The sequence below is a fragment of the Mixophyes fleayi genome, chromosome 10 (genome assembly GCF_038048845.1).
Source record: "Mixophyes fleayi isolate aMixFle1 chromosome 10, aMixFle1.hap1, whole genome shotgun sequence".
NCBI classification, from domain to species: domain Eukaryota; kingdom Metazoa; phylum Chordata; class Amphibia; order Anura; family Limnodynastidae; genus Mixophyes; species Mixophyes fleayi.
Window position 1 is genome coordinate 15,321,962 of NC_134411.1, and position 25,664 is coordinate 15,347,625.

At 41.2% G+C, this 25,664-nt stretch overlaps 1 protein-coding gene across 5 annotated transcripts in view; it reads left to right on the forward strand.

The window, feature by feature from the left end:
• SYT7 (synaptotagmin 7) overlaps positions 1 to 25,664 on the forward strand; it is a 259,466-nt gene that overhangs the window by 86,034 nt on the left and 147,768 nt on the right. For all 5 annotated transcript variants that reach the window (XM_075187974.1, XM_075187975.1, XM_075187977.1 and 2 more), the window contains exon 2: positions 22,217 to 22,320. In XM_075187974.1, the coding sequence (XP_075044075.1) occupies positions 22,217 to 22,320 (104 nt within the window). The remainder of the gene's footprint in view (positions 1 to 22,216; positions 22,321 to 25,664) is intronic.

Genomic DNA, 25,664 nt, shown 5'->3' on the forward strand with positions numbered 1-25,664 from the left:
CAACAAGACTCTCACTCTCTGGGCCTGATTCATTAAGGATCTTAACTTAAGAAGCTTCTTATTTCAGTCTACTGGACAAAACCATGTTACAATGCAAGGGGTGCAAATTAGTATTCTATTTTGCACATAAGTTAAATACTGCCTGTTTTGTCATGTAGCACACAAATACTTGATAGCTTATTTGTACACTGAAATTTAAAGTTGATATTTGTGTGCTACATGAAAAAACAGTCAGTATTTAACTTATGTGCCAAACAGAATACTAATTTGCACCCCTTGCATTGTAACATGGTTTTGTCCAGGAGACTGAAATAAGAAGTTTCTTAAGTTAAGATCCTTAATGAATCAGGTCCTCTGTCTTTAGTCTTATTATTATTATTCCTCTTTTTGTTTTTCTCACAACTAGATGGTGCCACCAAAGAGATATTGTGCCGTTTTGCACTTTGACAATCAGGTGCACTATATACACAGCATTATTTTGGGTTTGTTTGTTTGAACAGAATCTTGAAAACATAATTTAGTGCATATATCGGTGGGAATATCAGGGATGATACAGTTCTGACATTTCCTAGGAATAGTTTCAGTTAAAGATCTTTTGAACAAAGAAAAAAACTCTGAAATAATGATTCTGTTTTTGCTCTGTAGGTGGAAAAAAAAATCCTATTTTCAACCTCTTTTCAAATTAATAGTTTAGTAAAATATTAAAATAGTTATAGTGGAAAAAAATAGCATCTTGAAAATCTTTTACTTCAATCATCACAAGGAGCATTTTCCGCACTACTCACTTCATTAGCTGTCAGTACAAATTAAGTAGTGAAGTTGTTAATTTGCTCCTGTGGTGCTCAGTATGGGGACAGGACAACTAGATGTTTGATTCGTGAGACATTCACAAAGGCTAATAAACAAATGTTTATTGTTACATTGTATTGTAGGTTACTGGCACTTTTCTTCTGCGCTTCAAATAGGTGTAATATCTTTTTTGGACATTTGCTGACCCCAACATCTGGCAGTGTCTCTTAGAATTGTGTCATTCAGGTGGATAGAAGGAACTATAAGCTGCAAATAAAAACAATCAGGTTTGAAAAAGTGGAGATGTTACCTATAGCAGCCAATCAGATTCTAGCTGTTATTTTGTAGAATGTACTAAAAAAATGATAACTAGGGGCCTGATTCATTAAGGATCTTAAATTAAGAAGTTTCTTATTTCAGTCTCCTGGACAAAACCATGTTACAATGCAAGGGGTGCAAACTAGTTTTCTGTTTTGTACATAAGTTAAATACTGACTGTTTTTTCATGTAGCACACAAACACTTGATAGCTTATTTGTACACTGAAAGTTGAAGTTGATATTTGTGTGCTACATGAAAAAACAGTCAGTATTTAACTTAGGTGCAAAACAGAAAACTCATTTGCACCCCTTGCATTGTAAGATGGTTTTGTCCAGGAGACTGAAATAAGAAACTTCTTAATTTAAGATTCTTAATGAATCAGGTCCCAGAATCTGATTGGTTGCTATAGGCAACATCTCCACTTTTTCAAACCCGCAGTTTAGTAAATATATCTCTCCGAATAGGAAGATAAGAAGCCCAGTAGCATTAATTTATATACCTGTTTCATTATATGTATTGTTGTATTGTATGTTGTTTCACAAACCACATGCTGCTGAAAGTTGTATTTTCTTTACTTGAACCTATATTCAGATATATTAGAATAAAACAAAATATGTAATCCTACACATGTACTGTACATAATCATGACCATAACAAGGCCTATATGGACTATTTTATAGAAATATACTATTACTATAATTACGGATCTATATTAATAGGCCCCTTACTTGGCAATAAGTTGGATTTTCTTTTTATAAGCACATATCACAGTGATAAAAAAAATCTTTTATTGCCACAGTTTAACATAAATATATTATTATGTTATGATATATATGGTATGTATCCGTCAGCTGCTGGGATTAACTGAGGTGGTGACACTAGAACAGGTATTGTTCTAGTGTTCTGAGCCGCGAGCTGAAATCCAGCTAGATTTTACCGTATTAACTGTAATAGCTTTAACGCCGTGGGACTTTTTAACAATTGAATACGCCCCTTAGGGGCATATGCAATTGTTGGCGTTATAGCCAAAATTAACGTGCTGTGCACACTATTACCATCCTTACGGTAGTAGTGCCCGTAAATACCGGTATTACGGTACTTTTCTCGCTGGATTTCAGCTCGCGCCTCAGGGAGCCATGAGCTGAAATCCGGCTTACTATTACCGTAATACCGGTAGTAGTTTTTCCGCAGAGGAAACCGCCAAGAATTGTATATGCCCCTTACTATGGATTGCTACCGGGTATAGTACAGCCCTATAGTGGGTGAAAACACCCACTTTTCACCTTTTGGTAAACCAGCCAGATACATAGACAAATCACAACACAGATCCCATGTACAAATATCTATAAGCTCAGAACACAACTAAACCTCTTCTCCGCTATATGCTAGAGCTGGCAGGAGGGGGATCTTTGTGACAATATGGCTGCCAGGGAGACTCGGTATGGAATTGGGATGACAATGTGCTTTATGAGATGTTTCTACTTACGGGCAGGAGTCTGTGTAAGGTAACTAACTACCTGTACATGCTCAAGACAATGGGCTCTGTGCTATACACCATCACATAAATAAAGCTGGGTACACACTACAGGGTTTTTGTTTAATAATCGGCTCAAACAGCCGACATACGACCACTCGTTCGAAAGTCGGGTCAGTGTGTGTAGTGACACGATGGTCTAAAGTCTGCCCAAATGGAAGATTGTCGCCTCATTTGGTTGGTCGTACCGTTTAATATTTTCGTTCCAATCTCGTTTCCGTTGTGTAGTGTGTATAAACTTCCGACCGATCCACGACAATCCTCCGATACTTCCGCGACCTGGGAGGCGTGTGTATGTAAATTTGTGATGCCTGTCAGATGAAGTATAGTTCTATCCTAGGAGGGAGTGATAGCACATTGGATTATTGACAGGCTAACTTGGACCTCTGGCCGCGACCATTAAGAAAGCCTGGGATATATGTATCCCTGAAGTGATGAACTGGGTATGCACTAAGGGATGGGGAAACTCATTAAAAGAGTTAACCACAGTGCATTTTATCCCACATTGGCCTTTCATCATCATCATTTATTTATATTGCGCCGCTGTACAGAGAACCCATTCACATCAGTCCCTGCCCCATTGGAGCTTATCGTCTAAATTCCCTAACACACATAGACAGGCAGACAGACAGACAGACAGAGACTAAGGTCAATTTTAATAGCAGCCAATTAACCTACCAGTATGTTTTTGGAGTGTGGGAGGAAACTGGAGCACCCAGAGGAAACCCACACAAACACGGGGAGAACATACAACTCCTCACAGATAAAGCCATGGTCGGGAATTGAACTCATAAGCCCAGCGCTGTGAGGCAGAAGTGCTAACCACTTAGCCGCCGTGCAGCATGAGCCATCCTTTGCTGCACAGCTTCCTTTTCCCCCTGGACCGTATGGCTGGGCAGGAGAAATTTAATGATACCCCGGGAGTCAGGCCGGGCCGTGCTAATTAGGCACTAGTTTATGTATTTACCTTTTTGTATGTCACTTAACTATGTTTTTGTGCTTTTGGTTACTTTTGCTAGTTTTAAAGCATACTTAGCGGTGCAGAAAGCTTTTGGCCTGCAGATGTAGCTCATCTACTAACAGTGCATTTTGGTGAAAACAAATCACCGCAATTTATTATTAAAATATAGCTGGAGCATCTAATTGATTCTCAGCTGCCCGGCAATACTGTCTGGCAGCGGTTAGAGTAGCCTTACCGCTTTGCCAGGGCAGTCTCAGTGAATCTGCACATGCGTGAACTGGCTTGCTGGTTCGCGCATGCGCAGTTGAACTGGAAGCCTTGAATTGGTCTTCCAGTTCAATTTGTAAAATAAATAAATGCATATATACATAAAATTAAAATGTTAAAAAAAATATATAAAAACATATAACAATAATACAACTATAATTTTTATTTTACCACTATTACGATTTGAAAACATGTTTTATTTAAATATATATAAAGCATTTTTTCATTCAAGTACTTTGGCGGAACATGTTTAATGACAGTGGGTATGATCAAGGTTTGCATTGCGGTTGTGATGGCATTAATACATGGCGGAAAGAACCTATTACCCTGAAATACATGGAAGGTTACAGTTCACCATCATTTATTCCAAGTAGTAGAACAAGCAAGGTCTATGTTACAGAACAGTAACCCTGCTCTCTAACCTCTCTTCCCATTCACAATCTCTCTCGTCTCATAAGGGACAGCGAATCACATTCAGTCCCTTGGAGTGAGTCCTGGGTATTTGAATCTGTATTTAGCTCCAAATTTCAATGCAAATATGTACTTTTATGGCAGGGTCAGCTTAACAACCTGCCTCCGGGAGTACATTTCCACTGGGAGTTCAAAGAGTTTAATGTTGTGGCTTGTACTCAGGGGGGCTGAGTGAATGTAACAGTCACAGCAACCTGATATTTGAACAATAGGCCCAATTTCACAGATCCAGTTTTTCAGGCAGCATGCAGACCATATAGTAGCGTCAATCAGGCTTCATAGTCTCCCCCCCCCCCTAGGTTGGCTGATGACCTCACACATATTGGCGGAGGTCATCACCAACCTGACTTTTCATCCTGCTACATCAGTAAGATTGTGATCTGATCTTAAAACACCCAACTACAAATTTGTGGCCAGCTTAAGTGTGGTAGCAGAGAGGAGGGACAGTGTGGTATGTAAATTAACCTCTTATTTGCCTAAGCAGATCAAGGTAATCAGCTAATCTTTATTGACCCAGTAGTGGTCACAGATTGAATTGCTGTACAATGGACATCTTGCTATTGTGGCACAATCTCTTTCATGTACAGGCTGCAGCAAGAAAAATCCTTATCGCAGGTGAAAACTCACATTTCCCTGGATTTAGGCTTTTCAACCTTTAAAAATATGGCACCTGTATGCAGCAATCTAAGGTGCAAAATCTTCACGCACCACTGGCAGTTAAAGGGTTAAAACTACCTTAGGCTCTAGGTAGATACTGAAGTAATAGGCTCACTCCTACACCTAATTGTTAAAATGATCCGTGCCTGAGCATCCACTGAAACACCCATATGGAAAACAATTGTGTTTTCTCTAGAAGACATTTTGTAATTTGGTTCTCATTACACCCTTTGTAGATCGGAGCAGTGTACTATGAAGTGTTAGGTGTATAACGTGCATTCCTAGAATATAGACTTCTCTCACACTCATTACATGTTACTCATCATAAAGCAGATGTTGCGTGACTAAATGCTCGCTCTTTATTGCATATCACCTGCAATGTCCTTATCTCTCCTCCCAGAATACATTAGAGGTGTGAGCGCCATCATTAGAGCTCATCTGGTTTTCAATGCAAGAGAAAGTCTTCACTTGATATTAAAGGAGTAGGGTTCACTTCACAGTGTATGTATTCCTCGCTTTTGAATAACACACCGTGATCTTTTCATAGTGTCACTGGGTTGATTGCTCACCTTGGAGTCTGAGCAGATGACCTGCCAATGCCCTTCTCAAAATGACTGACTTTAAAGTAGCAATGCCAATCGCCTTGCCAATGAATGTTTATGTCATACTGGCTACAGATGGTGCCCGCTTTGTTGGCCAGGGTCGCGAGCAGAAAAAATACATGGTCAGCAAGATATGCCTTGTTCCATGATATTACCACATTTGTTTGCTATGTATATCTGCCAGCAGAACAAAATACTTTTTTTTTGTTTTCTTTTACTTCAGGTAGAATACACTTATTCATTTTATAAAAATTAAATATGGTGGAGGCCTTGGAGCCCTGCACCAATGGGAGGCAGCGGTAGTGGAAGAGGATCCGTAAAAAATAACATAAGTTTCACACCCAGTGGCATGTTTTAAATGCATTTTAACATTTGTATAAGGAATGTAAACGGACACAAGACCCCACTGTTTCCATAGTTACTCTACCCATTGGTGTTTTTACTTATGTTGCGGTTTTTGGCATTTACGTTTTTTTTTCCAAACCAAAAGCAAATCAATCACTACTGTCTTTGATATACATTTTTACTAACATTTTAAAAATGGCAGGGTGGCAAAATAATTAATATCTGTTCCCAGCTCCCATTTGAATCTTTGAAAGTCTTACCTGGCATACTCTTACAATTTTGTTCCTTAGAGTTTAATTGATGGTTGTAAATTGTAGTTTAACTCATCACTGTCCACCTTTTGGTTGGAGTGAGACGTATAAAGTTTGTAAAAAGAAAAAACATTGTCACATGACAGATGATTGGGGCTACAATATGGCTTCTGAAGCTGCGTCCAGCTCACAGACAGTCATTTGGACAGCCGTGGTCTAGCTGTATTATAGGGATTTCACACCTGAAACTAAAACAAATTTACTATGTACTATGTTTTGTCAGAATATGGTGAAATAGTTAAACTCACCTCACACCCAAAATATATTTTCATACAGAACCAAGCACTGTACTGTGTAGGTTAGACTACAATTTGTTGACACCGTACCGCTGTACATGACTTGGAGGATAGTGGAGATGATTGTTGAAGAGCACGTTAAAATAGTCACATTCAATCATATAGCTGAGGAAAAAACAACACATATAGTAAGGAAACTGAGTATTGTATTACCCCAATGTTCAGGTGAGCAATGCTGTGTATTCAGTAGAGATTTTCACTGACCCCTGTGAACTGGTTTTGGTTTTGGATCTGGATTAGCTTCGTGTTTTAGTTTTGGTTTTTTTAGAAAAAATCTTAAAATATGCTAAAATCACATAATTTTGCTCTTTTTTAGTTCCTACATTATTATTAACCTCAATAACACTAATTGCAAGTCATTTGTAGTCAATTTTAACCACCTCACAGGTCATAATATTATTTTCATACACTTTCAAGCAAAGACTGCAGTGACCTGGCTGGATGGTAAACGACAGAGCAATGACACAAACACACGGCAGTTCCGAACATATCTAGGACACATTGGCACACAGCAGTGGCAGAAAAGAAAAATGGGGGTCCGTTCTTCCTCACACCCCTCACTATGTTGGATCTTAAAAAGGAATTCAAAACTCCCGAGATCCGACGACGTCACGATGACGCTTTGCCTCATTTTCAAATCGGAGGGCGCGTGAGAGTACCGAGCCGACTTGGCTCGGTACTCAGATCCCCTAAGTTCGGGTGTGTTCGGTTCTCGAGGAACTGAGCCTGAGCGTCTCTAGTATTCAGCTATTTATTGTGAATATGGAAGTACTGGAGTTTAGCCCAGTGTTTCTCAAACATGAAAAAGTGCCTAAAAGTGGTATTTTGTATAGGAAATGAGAGAAGGATACAACCAATCTTAATGACAAACTGGGAAGTTTCCAAACAGCAGTAACAATCTGGCAACTTCTCTTACACCTAAGAAAAACATAAGAATCAGGAAATACTGCGTGGGATATTGGTCATACTGTTTTACATCTGTGGGAAATCTTGGTGTTCCAAACGTCCATTGTGTCATTTGTTTCAGAACTTTTAACAACAGCTCATTAGCTCCAAGTAAGCTGTTAACATACTGGCAATCAAATCATGGTGAATATTTAAACAAACCCATTAAACATTTTCAACATAGGTTGGACAAATGAAATAAAAGTAAGAGAAGCGTATCTCAAGCTGGCGGCAAGATCTATGAAAAGGTGCGTGAAGCCTCATTTCAAGTGAGTTACTGTGTAGCTCAAGCTGGGACGGTGCATGCAATTTATGATAGACGTTGTCCAAACTATGGCTAGTGATAAATTTTGTAACATTGTAAAAATTGTGCCACTCTCAAACGAAACTGTTTCTAGGAGAATTCATGAAATGAGCACAGAGATTGAAAGTGAAGTTATTGAGCATATAAAAAGTAGTGGTTGTTACGCATTACAATTTGCTGAGACAATGGACTTGCAGTACTTCTTGTTGCCATCTGGTACATAAATAATAACTCAATTGAAGATGAAATGTTGCTCTGCAAGCCCCTAAAGATTGGACTACAGGGAGGATATATTTAACTTGGTTGACTGACTCTTGCTTCAAAGAAAATGGACTATTATGGTGCAAATGCGTTGATACCTGCACTGATAGTGCAAAGTTAATGACCAGAATTATGCTCATTTTAAAAGTATGGTGCTTGGAAGCAGCCACAGCATCGTCCTCGGACATGCAATATCAGTGAAGAGAATACCATTATACCTTCAAAATGTCCTCTGTGAAGCTGTCAAAATAGTGACTTTCATAAGCTTATGAACACTTGACTTTTCACTGTTCTTTGTGTAGAAAAGCTAAGTCAATTCAAGACTCTGTTGCTTCTGACAGAAGACGGTTGTCTCGGAGCAAAGCTCTGGTCCAGCTCTTCACCCTGCAGAATGAAGCCATGTTGTTTCTTTGTGGCTTTTCCTTCAACCTATCATCAAGACTATGTGATCCTGATTGGTAGCAAAGTTTATCCTATATCGTTGATATCTTTACAAGTCTCACTGAACTAAGCCTGTCACTTCATGGTATATCTATGACAGTACTTGCAGCTTAAAATTGAAGCAAAGTAAAAAAAAAAATCCAATTTTGGAAATCTTAAGAGAAGAAAGCAATCATTGGACCTGAGTCATTAAGGAAAGTTAGGCAAACAAAGAAGTAAATGTCCTCTGGGACAAACCATATTACAATGCAAGGGGTGCGAATTAAATTATTGTTTTGCACATAAGCTAAATACTGGCTATTTTTTCATATAGCGCACACATAATTGAAAGCTTTATTTTTACACTGAAATTTAAAGTTGATCTAGGACATACCATACCCCAACTATAAATATTTCCCCACATTTAAATTTACCTCCCCCCTCCAATGCAACATGGTTTTGCCCAGGTGCAAAATTACTCCTGTTTTATGCTTTGCTCTCCTTAATGACTCAGGCCCATTGAGTGTTTCCCTAAACATCATGATTTTGTGTTTTAATGAGAAACTCCTCCTTCATCAAAAGTTGCTTCAGAAATAATAGAACATCTTAAAAATCTACAAGTTTCAATCAAAAAATATTCGCTACCTCCAACACCCATCCTCAGCCCCAGTAAAGGATTTGGACCTATCACTCAGAGCAGACAGGAACCTGAAAGATACTTACAAACAGGGGACTTTTGGGCCAGGTTAGGAGGGAATATCCAGAAATTGCAAAGCACACTTTAGAACAATTACTGCCATTTTCTTCAGCATGCTATTGTATGGTAACAGAAAAGGTAGACTCCATCGTGAATCAGACATGCGGCTGCAGTTATCTAACATCAAACCTAACTTCAAACAGCTTGTCTTTAGAAGACAAGCACATCTATCTCATTAGCTACATGTCTACTTTCATGGAGAGAGAGAAAAATGAAAGGACATTTTAATTATAGTGTTTTTAGGTGTCATGCTCTAAAAAAATACTTTTTAATAATCCTGGTGTGTTTCATTTTGATTTGATAAAATGTAATAATTATCATAAATGCTTAATTTCCTAAAACGTTGATAAATATCTAAACAAAAGCAACGATGCATAGGTTATGTGATTTGATTTTTTTTCACATAAAGGACACAAAAGACAAATTAATGATATTTTATTTCATTTTAAATTTTTTACCTACTGCTCAAATATGTATTTTTTTAAAGTTAAAGTACCTTTGAAGGGGATGGGATATGGACATGTAGGGGTTACTCAAAAAGTTCTGTGGTTTTCATAGGGTTTTAGGGTTTTATGTGCTAAAATAGATTGAGAACCACTGGTCTAGGCCACTTTCAGTCATATAGGCCAAATTATCAGTGTACGAAAACCATATTGCCAGCGAAAATGTTGTTTTAGCCGACAATACGTCTGTAAATATAGAAATATATTTGGGCTTTATAACCAAAATAGATTATTTTTAACATTTGTTCTTGAGAATAGGTGAAACAACCTTGTATATCTAAAGCATTTAGTGATATACAAACTCCCTGAAAGCTTCCTCTGTTAGTGGGCACTGGGCAGGGATGGACGCATATTTTAGCCTGGGTGGCAAGATTCGAATCAGCTAGGAACATTTAAAAAAAAAATGCAGGTGGCCAAGTGACACAGCCCAAGCTAGCTCACTATGGGACTGGCCCAGGGGGGCAGATGCCCCCCCCCCCTGCCCCTCAGCCCAGTCTGCCCCTGACACTGGGCATAGTGTGTGAGTAGAGCATTAGTTTCAGAAGTGAGGTGTACCAAGTTTTTATGATATGCTTTGTAAATGTGAAAGGCCACAATATATTCATAGATATGTAGCCAGTGGTCTAAGTGGGGGTGTATAAGGTGGCTTCTCCTGCTGCCTTCATTTTAACACTATAGTTTTCCATACCGCCACTACTAAATTTCCACTTTGACCACTGTTTGTAGCATAAAGATCCTCTGCACCTTAAAATAGCTTCATAGTGCTCTGAAACTAATCAGTGCAAAACAAAGGTGTCCCCACACTGGGCTGCAAATTCATCATCATCATCATGATCAGCTATTTATGTAGCGCCACTAATTCTGCAGCGCTGTACAGAGAACTTACTCACATCAGTCTCTGGCTCAATGGAGCTTACAGTCTAAATTCCCTAACATACACACACACACACACACACACACACAGAGACTAAGGTCAATTTAATAGCATCCAATTAACCTACTAGTATTTTTTGGGAGTTTCAAATATCTTCTGACAAGGTTTAATTTTTTATTTGTTTGAACCAAGCCCCTCTTTACCGAGCTTTTATTTATAGTTTCTGGTAAATAAATCGAGCTCTTTGGACACTGAAGCACTATATCCAGCTCTTCCCAATTAAATTACTTTCAAATTCCCTGTAGCAATGAAATAGTTAATAGAATTAATCTGAATCAATAAAGTACAATTACATTATCTCAGGTGTTATTACTAAAATCAGATATTGCCTCCATCAGTGCCAATATTTTGTAAGGAAAATATTGACTCCTACCTACTTGACCCTTGACTCATGACACAGCGAGCAGACATTAGACCAATACCATAGCTCACAGCGCCTCCTTGCATCCCTCTTTCTCTTCCTGTAGGCATGGTATGTGTAGGACTTGTCTGCTGCCTGTAAAGTAATTGTATTAGTCTTGCGAGTCCTGGAGAAAGGTTGATCAGTAATGCAGGTTTTCTTAAAGGGACCCTATTAACTTAATCTGTGTAACAACAATTATGTTTAATTATGAACCTCTAAGCATTACACTTATTAAGTTGTGGTCACTGCCAATATTCCAGTGGATCATATTCAGATGGAAGTACTATAGGGCATGCTTTCACCATTTTATTTATACAAGTTGCAGAATTGGGTGACTCTACATCCTCTTTTGTCTGCACCTTTACCATAGAACAAAATTCTGAACACGCTGACGCATTTGTCCTGTTTTCCTGTTCTTTATGTATCAACGACTGAAGAGTTGTGTAAGTGTTTCATGGCATAGCACAAGCACTCACTTACTTTCAGATGAGACCAAAAGAATTGCCCATTATCCGCTTGTAGCGTTTTAACAAATACACCTGTTGGAATTGCAACTAATTGCCTGTTAATTTACTACCCCTAGATAATGACAAGCACAGAAAAAATAGTATTTTGCTACAGTCAGTGCATTTTAACAAATACACTGCTTGAGATTGCATTATATATATATAACCATCATCTATTTATATAGCACCACTAATTCTGCATTCATTCACATCAGTCCCTGCCCCGTTGGAGCTTACAGTCTAAATCCCCTAACATACACACACAGACCGAGAGAGACTAAGGGCAATTTTAATAGCAGCCAATTAAACTACCAGTATGTTTTTAGAGGAAACCAGAGCACCTGGAGGAAACCCACGCAAACACGGGGAGAACATACAAACTCCACACAGATAAGGCCATGGTCGGGAATCGAACTCATGACTCCAGTGCTGTGAGGCAGAAGTGCTAACCACTAAGCCACCGTGCTGTCCACATATATCTGCATACCTATATAGCTAATGGCGCTAATGTGAAATATAGAGAAATAATTTCCTTTGGGTGGGGTGTTTTAACAAAATAGTTGTGTTGAGATCACAATGAATTCACAGTGTATTTGTAGGTAATGTCACTAATGACTAAAGCAGTTGTGTTTTGTGGCAATTAATGTAGTATTTAGGATTGAGGCTGTAAATGTGTATGCAGCTATGTGGCAAATGCTGTGTGAACATGTACAGTAGTTTAGGGTACTAATAATCATGTAAGCCGATTTATCAATAGGTGAAAAGCCCTATTATCAGCGAAAAAAATGGGTCTATTAGTTGGGGATGGGGCTTTTTCTCATTTCGCTCTATGCAACAAAGGGTTATTGTCACCGGCAATAGCCTCCGCCAGCAATGGCTCTCCCATACCTGTGCATGCAAAAGATTGCTTAACAAATATTGCAGCATTACTGGTACTCAGAATGCTGGTAGTAGATGAAAATCATTAAACCATTGTGTATTCTTTCAATAAAGTGTTTTTTTTTATGTCTTAGGTTATTTTGTTTAAATAAAGTTTTAAATATTTTTACTTTTTTTTTTTACCAAGTGAAACTGAAAGTCAAAACTAATAAGTGATGATATAAAATTAGCCATTTCACTGATGAACGGTGCCTATTTAGGCCTCATGGAAAGCATCCACTGAAAATACCAGCTAGCACAATCTGGGACTAATGAGCATCCAAGGGGCTATAAGCTCCCTCTATAAAGCTATAGATATGTAAAAAATTTTGATGATATTTATCGATTGGTCTTTTTCATACTTACCTACTTTCTTCAGCTCCCTTCCGGGAGCCAGCCAGTGGAGGGGGGCGTGAAGGGGCGGGGTGGCTGAAATCGCGTCATTTCGGCCCCGCCCCCTGTGACGTCATGACGCAAATCGCGTCATTTGACAGCGGGGGCGGGGCCAAACGCCGCGATTCACCGGGAATCGCGGCGTTTGGGATCTAATTCTGCCCACTTCACTAGGAAGTGGGGCACTTCCTAGTGAAGTGGGCAGAATTCGGGAGATTGCCACACTCGCCCGGGAGTCCGGGAGACTCTCACAAAATGCGGGAGTCTCCCGGACATTCCGGGAGAGTTGGCAAGTATGGTCTTTTTATGTACCATGCACTGTGATTGGCCATATTCTGCAGTGGGCAGCAGGGCGCAATGCTGAAGGGAGGCGTAATTTAGGAATATTTTAGGTTAATTTGGTTAAAATTGAGGGCTATGGGGGCGGCATTTGTCTTTCTAGCCCCAGGCGCTAGAATTCTAAGTTACGGCTCTGGTGGGCGGTACTTATTCGTCAAATGCTTGAGTCAGGTCCAATTTACAAAGTCATTTGCCATTAGCGAATCTCTTTAATTTGAGTGAATTTCAGGATGGGCGGATCCATTTGTCCACCTATATTAATGACAGGGATGTGCTTATGGGCTTGCAGTGCACTTAGTAAATTCCCACATTCAATGTGACCCTGTGTTAGAAATAAACACTAGGGTTCTGAGCCAATAGGGAGAGCAAAGCACAAAAAAGGAGAATCTTTGCACCTGGGCAAAACCATGTTACATTTGGCGGGGTTGGGGTAAATTTAAAATGTGCGACCAGATTTACAATTGGGGTAGATTATGTCCTAGGTCAACTTTATATTTCAGTGCAAAAAAAACGATCAATTATTTGTGTGGTACGTGGAAAAGCAGCCAGTATTTTCCTTACGTGCAAAATAATAAACTAGTTTGTACCCCTTGCATTGTAACATGGTTTGTCCAGGATCAAATTTACTCTTTTTTTGCCTTACTCTCCTTAAAGACTCAGGCCCTAGATTGTTAAAAAAAACCAAAACATTTCATTTCTTTTTATAACAGTAGGAGGCACCATTGTAAATTTGGCTTGATTGTACAGTATGTACCTTCAAATGTATAAAACTAGTGAAAGTAGAAGTCTGATTATGTACAGGGAAAGAAGGGAGATCATTCCCATAATAGAGTCTTGATTGTTAGCATAAACTGGTGTGCTGTGTCTAAAAATGAGCCATTCATTGAATCCTGCAGGGATGTTTTGTCTTTTTTTTAAGCTGCCATGCAGTAGTGTTTAGGCACCAGCTCAGGATCCTCCTGTTCCCGCAGTATTTGCTGTGCCTTGTATTTTGATTAAACACATTTCATTCAGTGTGCACAGAGAGGGCAAGTGCAAGATATTCCTTTGAGTGTTAATGGGGTTATGGATTTAAAGGGGTATATCATTACTTAGAGGATGCAAAACAAATATTTTAAATAAATTGGCTTGATTTATATTTATTAAAGTAAAACTAAGATTGTTCTTGATTAAAGGACATCTGTGCCTTGCCGCCAATGTTTTGTGTATTTAACAGCGGAGTGCAAATATCACAAACATGTGGTGTAACCAATAGCAGCCAAGTGGCTATTAGCTTTAATTAATTAAAAGTAGTATCTCAGTGGCTGCTTTGGATGACTGCACATTGGGCTCTTTGTGCCATATTAAATAATTCAATGAAATAAATTACTTTTTTTCTGACATAATATATTTTTTTTTATAAAGATTGTGATTTTTTAAGGGTAGAGCTTTGTATAATACTGTGTAAGCATGAAATATACTATATTAAGTTAATAAATAAGTAGACTGAGATGGCCATGTAACATGCTATACTACAAAAAACAACAAATGGATTAATAGACGAGGACGACTTGGGGAGTAGAGACAATAAAGTAGGGGGCACAAAGTGCATGATGAGTGGGAGGAGAGGTATCATAAACATGTTAGATGGAGGAGAGGAAGCAGAGGGAGATTGCAATGCAAGGGAGGAGTGGAGGAAGGAGATCGCTGTGATTTATAATAGACAGAGGGGAGAGCTGCATTATACAATACAAAGGGGAGAACATGAAAAGAGCCTTCACCTTGTAAAGTTCTATGTCTGGATTTCAGTATGCTTGTGTTTAACTTTCCAAACAGTATAAATCCGTGTCATATGCTGGTGCTTCAAAAATATTTGCTATGACAAATTAGGCAGAAGGCTAAGGTTAAAGAGAAGAGATTTTTGTGCAAATGATGAATAAAGGAAGATATGATTTTGACTGATGGAGTGTGAGAGGAGAGAAGGGCAGTGCAATGGGAGACGGAGAGAGCGGTGCGAGAGAGGGGATGGAGAGAAAATAGTCATAGGAGAAATGGAGAGAGCAGTGTGAGAGAGGTGATGAGAGAGCAGAGTAAGAGCGGAGATAGAGAGAGCAGTGTGAGAGAGGTGATGGAGAGAGCAGAGTGAGAGCGGAGATAGAGAGAGCAGTGTGAGAGAGGTGATGGAGAGAGCAGTGTGAGAGAGGGGGTGGAGAGAGCAGTGTGAGAGAGGGGATGGAGAGAGCAGTGGGAGAGAGAGGATGGAGAGAGCAGTGTGAGAGAGGAGATGGAGAGAGCAGAGTAAGAGCAGAGATAGAGAGAGCAGTGGGAGAAAGGAGAAGGAGAAACCCACATGAGAGGAGAGATTGAAAGAGCAGTATGAAAGAAGAGATAGACAGAAAAGTGTTACAGAACAGAAGGAGAGAGCAGTGTGAGAGGACTCGGAAATATGGAGAGAGCAGTGTGAGAAGGGAGATGGAGAGAGCAGTGTGAGAGGAGATATGGAGAGAGCAGTGTGAGAAGGGAGATGGAGAGAGCAGTGTGAGAGGAGATATGGAGAGAGCAGTGTGAGAAGGGAGATGGAGAGAGCAGTGTGAGAGGAGATATGGAGAGAGCAGTGTGAGAAGGGAGATGGAGAGAGCAGTGTGAGAGGAGATATGGGGGCACATTTATCATTAATCGGCAAAAGTGAGAAATAGTTATCAATCCTTATCGCAAGGATAAGGATTGAACTATTTCTCACATTTATTAAAAAGGGATCACAGAAACAGCAGTTCCGAAAAACTGCTGTTTCTGTGATAGAAAAAATCACACTTACCCCCCTCTTCGGATGCGCTGTCTCGGGATCTCCTCTTCGTTCCTCTTCTTCCTTCAATTGCGCATGTGCAGTGCACATGCGCACAAAGTCCCCACTCTGTCTCTGCAACTATCGTTGCAGAGAGAGCGCGCAGAGTGACAGGGAGGGATCATGTGATCCCTCCACACATGCGCTGTCCAGCTCTGCTCTTCGGAGCAGAGCTGACAGCAGTGGATTTCTTAAATTCGGATGATGTACGCCAGCTTCAGCTTCAGCTGGCGTACATTATCAAGACAAGTTCCCGAAAAAAAAATAAATTCGGGACTCGTTAGATTGCGGCCAGAGCAGTCACCATTCTGTTGAATGGTGACTGCTCGCAAAAACGATCAGGAGTGCAAAACAGCAGATATCCATGATATCTGCTGCGATGCACCTTTAATAAATTTGCGGAGGGCACATCGGGACTTTAATTCCACGGTAAGTGCACAATAGTGCACTACCGTGATTTGTTAAATATGCCCCATGGAGAGAGCAGTGTGAAAGGGGAGATGGAAAGACAAGGTGAAATGGGAGATGGATAGACCAGTGTGAGAATGAAGATGGAGAGACTGGTGTGAGAGAGCAGTATGAAAGGAGAGATAGACAGAAAGGTGTTTCAGGACAGAAGGAGAGAGTAGTGTGAGAAGTGAGATGGAGAGAGCAGTGTGACAGCTGGTTGTGAAACTATGTAGAGTGCAGTGTAAGAGGGGATATTAAGATAGTAGGGTCAAAGGAAGGATGAAGTGGTCAGTGAGAAAAGATAGATAGAGAGCAGTGTGAGATGAGAGATGGAGAGAGCAGTGTGAGGTGAGAGATGGAGAGAACAGTGTGAGATGAGAGATGGAGAGAGCAGTGTGAGGTGAGAGATGGAGAGAGCAGTGTGAGGTGAGAGATGGAGAGAGCAGTATGAGGTGAGAGATGGAGAGAGCAGTGTGAGGTGAGAGATGGAGAGAGCAGTATGAGGTGAGAGATGGAGAGAGCAGTGTGAGGTGAGAGATGGAGAGAGCAGTGTGAGGTGTGAGATGGAGAGAGTAGTGTGAGGTGAGAGATGGAGAGAGTAGTGTGAGGTGAGAGATGGAGAGAGCAGTGTGAGGTGAGAGATGGAGAGAGCAGTGTGAGGTGAGAGATGGAGAGAGCAGTGTGAGGTGAGAGATGGAGAGAGCAGTGTGAGGTGAGAGATGGAGAGAGCAGTGTGAGATGAGAGATGGAGAGAGCAGTATGAGGAGAGATGGAGAGACCAATGTGACAGAGGAGATGAAAAGACCAGTTTGAGAGGAGAGATGGAGAGAACAGTGTGAGGGAGAGATGGAGAGAACAGTGTGAGAGGAGAGGTGGACATAGCAGTGTGAGGGAGAAGATGGAGAGACTAGTGTGAGAAAATAGTTGGAGGGACTAATGTGAGAGGGAAGATTGAGAGATCAGTGTGAGAGGAGAGATGGAAAGAAAAGTGTGATACGGGAGTTGGAAAGACCAGTTTGAGATGAGAGATGGAAAGACCAGTATGAGTGGGGAGATTGAGTGAGCAGTGCGAGATGGAGGATGGAGAGACTGGTGTGAGAGAAGAAATTGAGAAAGCAGTGTGAGAGGTGAGATTGAGAGAGCAGCGTGAAAGGGGCGATGGAAAGACAAGTGTGAGTCGGGACATAGAAGGACCAGTGTTTGAGGAGAGATGGAGAGTGCAGTGTGAAAAGGAAGATGGAAACTGCAGTGTGAGAGCAGAGATGAAAAGACAAGTGTGAGACACAAGAAGGAGAGACCACTGTGAGAAGGAAGATGGAGAGACCAGTGTGAGAAGGAATATGGAGAAACCAGTGTGAGAAGAGAGATGGAAAGACGAGTGTGAGAATAGAAATTGAGTGTCCACTGTGAGAAGAGAAACTAAGAAACCAGTTTGAGTGGAGATATTGAGAGACCAGTGTGAGAGGGAGACTGGGATTGTTGGGAGTGTAGTGACACAAGGAGGATAGATAGTGTTGTGTGCGAAATTAGTAGAGTGCAGTGTGAGAAAAGATATTAAGTCAGTAGTGTCAAAGGATGGATGGAGCGGTAAGTGAGAAAAGAGAGATGGAGAGCAGTGTGAGAGGCGAGATGGAGAAAGCAATGTAAGAGAGGAGATGGAGATACCGGTGTGAGAGAAGACATGGGGGCACATTTATCATTAATCGGCAAAAGTGAGAAATAGTTATCAATCCTTATCGCAAGGATAAGGATTGAACTATTTCTCACATTTATTAAAAAGGGAACACAGAAACAGCAGTTCCGAAAAACTGCTGTTTCTGTGATAGAAAAAAAAAACACTTACCCCCCTCTTCGGATGCGCTGTCTCGGGATCTCCTCTTCGTTCCTCTTCTTCCTTCAATTGCGCATGTGCAGTACACATGCGCACAAAGTCCCCACTCTGTCTCTGCAACGATAGTTGCAGAGAGAGCGCGCTGAGTGACAGGGAGGGATCATGTGATCCCTCCACACATGTGCTGTCCAGCTCTGCTCTTCGGAGCAGAGCTGAGAGCAGTGGATTTCTTCAATTCTGATAATGTACGGCAGCTTCAGCTGGCGTACATTATCAAGACAAATTCCCGAAAAAAAAAAAAATCGGGACTTGTTAGATTGCGGCCAGAGCAGTCACCATTCTGTTGAATGGTGACTGCTCGCAAAAACGATCAGGAGTGCAAAGCAGCAGATATCCATGATATCTGCTGCGATGCACCTTTAATAAATTTGCTGAGGGCACATCGGGACTTTAACAAATCACGGTAGTGCACTATTGTGCACTTACCGTGGAATTAAATATGCCCCATGGAGAGACCAATGTGCGAAGAGAGATTGAAAGACTAGTGTAAGAAAAGAGATTGAGAGAGCAGTGTGAGACAAGAGATGAGTGACTAGCGTGAGAAGAGAGATTGAGAATCCAGTGTGAGAAAAGGGACTGAGAAAACAGTGTGAGCAGAGTGATTGAGAGACCAGTGTGAGAGGAAAGACAGAGACAGCAGTGTGAAAGGCGGGATGAGAGAGTAGTTGAAGAAGGATAGAGAGATCAGTGCATGTAAAATTATGTAGATATTAGTGTAAGAGATTAAGACAGTAGTGTCAAAGAAGGGACGGAGAAGACAGTGAGAAAAGATAGATTGAGACGGAACTGTGAGAGAAGAGATTTAAGGGCATATTTATTAAGATATGACAATTTTACTGATTTTCTATTGCCGCCTATTGTGATAATACTTGGTTGCCTTGACGATACTGGCACAGAGCGGTAAGATTTAATTTACCGCTTTGCTGGCCCAGTCTGTGGGCACATGTGTGACCTGGCTAGCTAGTTCATGCATTGCGCAGGGGAACCGTAAGCCCAGAATCTGTTTTCTCCAGGGATATTGCTTCTCGCCCTTCAATAAATAGTGCCATGAGAGAGCAGTTTGGAATGGATAGAAGAGTGTGAAATGAGAAAAGGAGAGATCACTAATGAAGGTGGGATGAAGAGCAGTTGTAAGTGGCAGAGCCGTAACTTAGAATTCTGGCGCCCTGGGCAAGAAAGACAAATGCCGCCCCCCTAGCCCTCAATTTTAACCAAATTAACCTAAAATATTCCTAAATTGCGCCCCCCTTCAGCCTTGCGCCCTGGGCGGTCGCCCCTGTCGCACATCCCAAGTTACGGCCCTGGTAAGTGGTGTATGGAGCACAGTGTAAAAGATAGAAAGAACAGTGTTAAAGGAAGCATGGAGCGCAGTGTGAGAGGAGGTATGTAGCGCAGCGTGAGAGGAGTTATGTAGCGCAGTGTGAGAGGAGTTATGTAGCGCAGTGTTAGAGGAGGTATGTAGCACAGTGTGAGAGGAGTTATGTAGCGCAGTGTTAGAGGAGGTATGTAGCACAGTGTGAGAGGAGTTATGTAGCGCAGCGTGAGAGGAGTTATGTAGCGCAGTGTGAGAGGAGTTATGTAGCGCAGTGTTAGAGGAGGTATGTAGCACAGTGTGAGAGGAGTTATGTAGCGCAGCGTGAGAGGAGGTATGTAGCGCAGTGTGAGAGGAGTTATGTAGCGCAGTGTAAGACAAGGTATGTAGCGCAGTGTGAGAGGAGTTATGTAGCGCAGTGTAAGACAAGGTATGTAGTGCAGTGTGAGAGGAGTTATGTAGCGCAGTGTAAGACGGGGTATGTAGCGCAGTGTGAGAGGAGGTATGTAGCGCAACGTGAGAGGATTTATGTAGCGCAGTGTAAGACAAGGTATGTAGTGCAGTGTGAGAGGAGGTATGTAGTGCAGTGTGAGAGGAGGTATGTAGCGCAGTGTGAGAGGAGGTATGTAGTGCAGTGTGAGAGGAGGTATGTAGCGCAGTGTGAGAGGAGGTATGTAGCGCAGTGTGAGAGGAGGTATGTAGTGCAGTGTGAGAGGAGTTATGTAGCGCAGTGTAAGACAAGGTATGTAGTGCAGTGTGAGAGGAGGTATGTAGCGCAGTGTGAGAGGAGGTATGTAGTGCAGTGTGAGAGGAGGTATGTAGCGCAGTGTGAGAGGAGTTATGTAGGGCAGTGTAAGACGGGGTATGTAGCGCAGTGTGAGAGGAGGTATGTAGCGCAGTGTGAGAAGAGGTATGTAGCGCAGTGTGAGAGGAGGTATGGAGATCTCTGAGAGGTAGAGGATGGAGAGAGCTTTTTAAAAGGAAAGTTAGAGTGAGGATAAAACGAAGAGAACAGTGTGATAGATGAGAAATACAGCAAAAATATAAAGAGAGAAAAATGCACAGAGGGGGTCTGTAGAGTCACACGCCTCTTGCTTTCTAACAGGCTTCCAGCTGTTTACAGTGTTACTCGGCCATATGTCTGCCCTCTTTGGTAGCCTAATAAATATTCAGAAGGCATAGGGGATTCTGTCCGCACCACAACTAAGCTATTAACCTTTTCACAGCCATATCAGTTTATACTGCTCTAGATTTCAACCCTCAGTTCATCAGTGACTATCAGCCCTCTCTGGTGCAGGAAACTCATTTGATATGTAAAAGCAATGCTTTGAACTCAGATTCTGACTGGGGACTCCAAGTACACTTTGGGGTCTGCCTATTAATCATGCAGTACCAATCAATACGCAACGCTGCAAATCGCAGCCATGCATATTTAAGCACCACTGAAATGTACCATGCTGGGGGTATTCTTGGAGCCCTGGCATAGTCCCCCCCCCATTGCTGTTTCCCCAATTTACTGGCAGACTAGTGCGGCCGGTGCTTCCACTGGAGAGGGATATACATGCGCATAGTACTTCCACTGGAGAGGGATATACATGCGCATAGTACTTCCACTGGAGAGGGATATACATGCGCATAGTACTTCCACTGGAGAGGGATATACATGCGCATAGTACTTCCACTGGAGAGGGATATACATGCGCATAGTACTTCCACTGGAGAGGGATATACATGCGCATAGTACTTCCACTGGAGAGGGATATACATGCGCATAGTACTTCCACTGGAGAGGGATATACATGCGCATAGTACTTCCACTGGAGAGGGATATACATGCGCATAGTACTTCCACTGGAGAGGGATATACATGCGCATAGTACTTCCACTGGAGAGGGATATACATGCGCATAGTACTTCCACTGGAGAGGGATATACATGCGCATAGTACTTCCACTGGAGAGGGATATACATGCGCATAGTACTTCCACTGGAGAGGGATATACATGCGCATAGTACTTCCATTGGAGAGGGATCCAGCGCAGCCGGAGAGGGTGGTAACGCCACCCTGAGATGACATTACCTTTCTGCGAAATGCAAAGCTTGGTACATGGCAGAACTTCGCAATCTCCATATTAATCTATGGGGACTGCGTTAAGAAGTGGTAAGTGGTTTATGGTTAGAGAAATCTTTGATTTCTTCTGCCAAAAACCCTTCATACATTTTACATTTTAAACTGTTGTTTTCTCTGTTTTAATGGCTGACTGCACTTTAATACACTTGAAACTTTTCAGTCACAATGAAGTGATCAGGTCTAGGTTAAATATGTCATTGTGCCGCACTGTGTCTTACATTATCTAGTAGTTTCCTTAATAGAAGCTCTCACAATTCCTGACATCCTCTCCTGCACTATCTCGGTCCCAGTTCGCCTTCTTGTCAATTTACATTTTCTGTGTATTTCAACTGAGTTGTCCTTTCCTTTCATTCATTATCTCTGTCTTTCTCTCAGGAGCGCCAACCAGTGAGGTAATCCTAGTCTCCGGTGTCCTCGCCCTCAGCCTGAGTATCACTATCGTAATGTGCGGACTGTGCCAGTGGTGCCAACGTAAACTAGTAAGTGTACAGCGTCCGTCTGTCTTCTTCCTGTTCCCTAGTACTTCACATGTGCAATGCTCTGATAAGTCTGCATTTATGTGACCACAGATAACAGCCAATTGTAGCAGACAACACATAGGGCTAGATTTACTAAGCTGCGGGTTTGAAAAAGGGGGAATGTTGCCTACAGCAACCAATCAGATTCTAGCTGTCATTTTGTAGAAGGTACTTAATAAATGAAAGCTAGAATCTGATTGGTTGCTATAGGCAACATCCCCACTTTTTCAAACCCGCAGCTTAGTAAATCTAGCCCATAATGTACATTCCCTGGCATCTTCATATTTGAGATTATTATTGTATTATTAAGGCTCAGTATTTCAGAATTAGTTTAATAAAAGAGTCAGGGTCTGATTGGGGTTGCCCAGGCCAATACGCTCATAGCGCCCCCTATGCTTCCACGCCAGACTAATATGCGGTAGGTAAGAACAAACTCATCCTTCATATAAAATCTGGTTTTGCTTAATACCCCCTACCACCCCATCAATGTTTATGTTCCCAATCTTTGTCACTTATTTTGTTATCATTAAAATCATAACTGTATAGCAGAAGGGAGGCGTGAACAAGCACAAGTAAGGGGAAAAGATGTGAAGGCAAAGAGTCTGTCCCCCCTGCGCCTGTCCCCATCCTCGTCTCTCCTATGTACTTATCCTCATGGGCCTGCCCAAGGATGACTCATTATCTTCAGCCTTTACCATGGGAATTCATACATATTAAAACCTTACTACGTTTTTTATTTCACGTTTTCTTTTTGGCGAACAACTATTCTCTTATGTTTTAAAATTAATTTTGGTTTGTACCTCTCCCTGTCACAATTTTGATCACCTAAAATTGTTTTGAACCCCCAAAAAATCCACACACCCCAGGCTGCAGCCTAGTCAGCCTATTGGATAATCAGGCCCTGAAAACACAGGGGGATGTTACAGGTGTATGTCCTTATAAAGCTCCCGTTGTGATGGTGGTCTTTTCATATAGAATAGATGAGGGCTCTATAAATCCCAAAAGTAATGTGCAAAATAAAAATATATTTCATCTCCCTAAATATATACCCATAATTGTTCATATCAGTGGGTGTCAAGAATGATTTGACCAAAGCATGTCTGAAAGTGTCTTCCCTAAATAAGTGTATTTAAAACGGATGTTTGTTTAGATGAGGGTTTTTCAACCTGTGGACTGCTGATTCAGCTGTTACATCCAATATAGCTGACCTAGCTACCCGGAGGAAATGCTTAGAGCTCTTTGGACACTAACGGTGGACACTATTGCTTTCATATTGTAAACTCAGTGTTGAAAAAATGGAGATGTTGCCTATAGTAATCAATCAGATTCTACCTGTCATTTTGTTGAAGGTACTAAATATATGAAAGCTAGAATCTGATTGGTTGCTATAGGCAACATCCCCACTTTTTCAAACCCGCAGCTTAGTAAATCTAGCCCTATAATGTCCACTTTACCATGAAGTACTGGTGGTATAAGGGGAAAGGAGGACACAATTGTTTAGGCCATGACAGACTTACCACATCTATGTTTGAACCGGGGACAGGAAATACATCATACTATTGAAACAGAACCAATTTTTGATCCAGCTCAATCTTAGATCATAATCTTGGACTATTTCTTTCCTCACCTCAAGTTCTTATACGATGTATCCCTTCCTTGACATAAACCCTTTAATTACTGGCTTGAGAAACTAGAAAGAGGTTTCTATAAAAAATTATAGTTTTTTACTTAATTTAAAGGACTGAAAATCTTCAAGTCAATAAATGGAAACAATACATTAGTATCCCATATACAAATCTCCTATGTTAGCAAGATAAATAACACCTTGGGGTATATTTACTAAACTGCGGGTTTGAAAAAGTGGAGATGTTGCCTATAGCAACCAATCAGATTCTAGCTATCATTTTGTAGAATGTACTAAATAAATGACAACTAGAATCTGATTGGTTGCCATTGGAAGCATCTCCACTTTTTCAAACCCCCAGCTTAGTAAATATACCCCCAGACCAGTGGTTCCCAAACTGATCTCACAGGGGTGCCCTGCACAGGACCAGTAGTAAGCAAGGCAGGGGACCACTTAATAATAATTTTGGCTTAGGGGTGCCCTGTAAAAATTATGGAGACCCTAAGGGTGCCTTGAACGGAAAAAGTTTGGTATCCACTGCCCTAGACTGATGTTGCATTCTCTTGTTTCACATTTTTTCTTAATTTACCCAGGAGACCATACAATCTAAGACCCAATTAATAAATCAACACACTTGAAAGAGGAGACAACTATCTGTAAAGCAATAAGCATGTTGTACAAACTGCAAAAAGTGTGGTCCCAAACTGTTTTGCGACCAGCCTCACTCCAAATTTACCCATTTAAGCCACCAATCTACCTTGGTCACCTCCTTTCGTCCACAGGAAAGTTCATTGTAATTTTCCTACAGGTCAGACCTCTGAGGCGCCCAGATTAGCAGAATTAGTGGGAACAGAATCACATAACAGTTTTATTGCTTTTGGCACCAGAATAGGCCAAATATAATGGAAATAGAAAACTTCCTAAACATGGGCACCCTATGTTTTCTGTTTCAGAACTATGAGATATCTGCACTCTATACCAATGAACCTTTTTTTTTTTGTATACTCTCTTTTTATTGAAGTGAAACAGCATATACATATGTATGCAACAATAATAACACATAGATATATTACTTCAAGCATTTCGTTGCACATCAACAATTGCAGGTTCACCTAGAGTGGCGTATAACTGCTTGACCTTTCTTATAGAAATAAAAATAATAAAAGAAAGTACAGGGGATAGGGGATAGAAAGATATAAGGGGAGGTTGGGAGGGAAGGCCTGGGGGGGAGGGGGTGTGGGGGAGTTGGGTTTCAAACATTCCACTGAGCAAACAACACTGAGTCTTTAAATTCTATCCATTCCGACCACATTACGTAGAAAGCTCTATTTTTATCCTCTGCCTAATAGATTATCTCATTCATTGCCATATAAAAGTCTATTCGTGTAAACCATTCTTTTATAGTGGGAGCCAGCGGTGATTTCCAGTGAACCGGTATCACAGCCTTGGCAGCACTATTGAGAAATTTTACCGAGGACTTTTTGTATTGAGAGACTGGCATATTATTATCATTGAGTAACCAAAATCTCGGGCATTTTGGTAAATCAGTTCCCACAATTGATTTGGAGATGAGGATAACCACATCCCAAAAAGGTCTAATTGCCGAGCATTCCCACCATAGATGTAAAGGGGTGCCCGAAGCTCCCCGGGGAACATCTTTGCCAAGAGGCTTGGGCACCGG